This window comes from Hipposideros armiger, unplaced genomic scaffold (assembly GCF_001890085.2).
Source record: "Hipposideros armiger isolate ML-2016 unplaced genomic scaffold, ASM189008v1 scaffold_96, whole genome shotgun sequence".
NCBI classification, from domain to species: domain Eukaryota; kingdom Metazoa; phylum Chordata; class Mammalia; order Chiroptera; family Hipposideridae; genus Hipposideros; species Hipposideros armiger.
The window spans coordinates 3,346,274-3,348,842 of NW_017731446.1; the positions used below are offsets into that span (position 1 = coordinate 3,346,274).

At 54.9% G+C, this 2,569-nt stretch overlaps 1 protein-coding gene across 4 annotated transcripts in view; it reads right to left on the reverse strand.

Annotated features, from left to right (window-relative positions):
- SPSB4 (splA/ryanodine receptor domain and SOCS box containing 4) overlaps positions 1-2,569 on the reverse strand; it is a 94,964-nt gene that overhangs the window by 71,814 nt on the left and 20,581 nt on the right. For all 4 annotated transcript variants that reach the window (XM_019645946.1, XM_019645948.1, XM_019645947.1 and 1 more), the window contains exon 2: positions 368-1,216. In XM_019645946.1, the coding sequence (XP_019501491.1) occupies positions 368-1,061 (694 nt within the window). In that variant the 5' untranslated portion in view covers positions 1,062-1,216. The remainder of the gene's footprint in view (positions 1-367; positions 1,217-2,569) is intronic.

Consider the following 2,569-nt stretch of genomic DNA (forward strand, 5'->3'; position numbering starts at 1 on the left):
CTTATTAGGTGCCAGTCACTGTTCTAAGCACTTCACATTCATTATTATTTTATTTGACCCTCACAACAACCCTGGCCAAGGTTACTCCATTGTACCACTTTTGCAGATTGGGAAACTGAGAAACAGATGAAGATCATCAGTGAGCCAGCAAAGGAGAATAAAGAATCAACCCCCCAAGAGGCTGGCGGCACAGTCAACGTTCCAATCCCTCTACACACGGCAGAATTGTCCCAAGTGCTGATGGAGGGCGGGGTCTCACCTGCCTGCTGCCCCTACCCCCAACTTAACTCCTCTAGGGAAAGCCGGCTCTGAAGCCCTCTGCCCCCCTTCACCCCCACCCCCCAATCCCCCAAATGGCTGTACTTACGGTCAAGGCCATTGATGTAGCGCATGGTGACTTCACAGTGGCCCCACACGGCACTCACTACTGGGTACAGTTTCTTGCCCTTGAGACCACGGAAGGCCACGCCCAGGTACTGGCCATCCACGACGAAGCTGAGGGTGCCCTCGTCCATGTCCAGCACTACGAGCAGCGAGTCTGGCAGCGCGAAGGCCTCCTCTGGCCCCAGGAAGGCCGGGTAGGCCACTCCGGGCCGATTCTTGCCGTCGTGGTAAAGGCGACTGCGGCCCAGGTCCCAGCCCCACGACTCGGCGTCACTGCCCACCAGCGCTGTGTAGCCCACTGAGTGCAGGGGTGCCCGAGCCGTGGCCACACCCACTACGGCGTGGGTGCCCCGCTGCCGAGCCGGCCAGTGGATCTGCCAGGCGTGCAGGCCGCGAGCGTGGCCCACCTTGCCGCGGATGCCGTCCGTGCTCTGGGCCACGGGATGGCGGTGGAAGGTGAGCCGGTCGTCATCCTTGACGAAGACATTGAGTGAGCGGTCCTCAGGGTTCCACGCATGCCGCAGCTGCACAGCCAGCCCCGCCGCCGGCATGTCCAGCAGCTGGTCCAGCCGCGCAGGCCTCCCGGTCTCCGCTCCCCGCAGCTCCCGCTTGGCCGGCCGCAGTGCCGGCTCTCGAACCTCCACTGACTTGAGGCTCCCTGAGAGCTTCTGGCCCATGGTTCACGGCCAGGAGGGGCCACCGCTGCAGGCCACCGCTACCTTGTGGGAGCTGCCACTCCCTGTAGCCAGGGATGGGCCAGGGGCCTGGAAACCAGGCTTTCAGACGGTACACCTCCACAGCCTCTACCGGGCTGGGGCAAGGGCCCAAGCTCCTGGAAAGAAGCAAAGGGCACCGGTTACAACAGTAGCACCGACAGCCAGTTATGCCCATGCCTTGGCTGAACCCTTTGCATGCATTAATAATAATGATTAATTAACGTAACATCTGNGTCCTGCCCTTTACTGCACCTGGCAGTGGAACAGCCTCTCCTGTCTGTTCTCCTCCCACCTTATTCTGCAAACATCTCCACAAGGGGCCCACTGGACCAGTCTGGCTCAGTGTGAATCCTGGTTCTCCTAGTTACTAGCTGTGTGACCTTGACCAACTTACTCAAGCTCTCTATGCCTCAATTTCTGCTTTGTAAAATAAAGATAATAATATAGGTGTGAGCTCGAAGAGATGTTCCAAGTGTTAAGTGAGTTAGAATAGAGCCCAGCACAGACTAATAAGCACTGTACAAAATGTTAGTTTTTAGTGCTGTGGTTATTGCTGTTGTTATTATTTGGGCCTTGGACCCCATCATCTGGAGACAGCTTGCCCACTTGTCTGATGTCGGTTCCACGCTTGTAAGCTTACTCAGGTGGCAGAGCCCCTGGGTGTCCTGCAGCTCTTTGCAGTAAACCCAAGATGCTGAGCAGTTTCGCCCCACAGCAGAGCTGAAGAAACCCATTTATAATAGGAAAATGCACTTCCAGGAGCTCTTGCCCTCAACAAACACATATATCAGAGTTAAATACAGTTAGCCCTTTCTAAGTCTTGCCTTTACAGTAATAAAAATTCAAAAATTGAGAAAATGGTAGCCATTAATTTACTTCTTTCACATTAGAAGAGAAGCCTCTATTAAGACCATTTTTGTTTTAATCAATAGGTGAACCCTAGGACCCGGCCCAGCTTACCGAGTTAATCAACCCAGTGAACACCGATTGCTGTGTGGCTGCTCTGTGCTGGTGAGCTTGATCACGCCCATTTTACAAAGGAGAACAATGTGGTTCAGAGAGAGGGAGGTAATCATTGTCCACGGGCTCCTGGTGAGTGCTGGGGTCTGTGTGGGGGGGCCTTAGGCAGAGCTCTGCCCCCATGATCTTGTGGGGAAGCAACTCTAGAGAGCAGTCCCACCTTTCTTCTCCTGAGCCCCTCTCTAACTGCTGTCCCACTGACTGCGGGCCTTTTGAAGCCCAGAGAAGCGGAGCCACACCCACACTCCCTTTTCTGCAATTACAGCCTACCAGAGATAGAGAACACTACTCCTATCTGGAGAACAGGCCAGCACCATAGCCCACAAGCCAATCCTGTTCCCAAACTGGAGATGCCACAGGCTCACATCACATGACACCCTGGTCTCCCCTTGACTTCTGAATGGGCATTCCACCTTCAGCCAACCTGAAAAAATCACTGCCATTGGGGA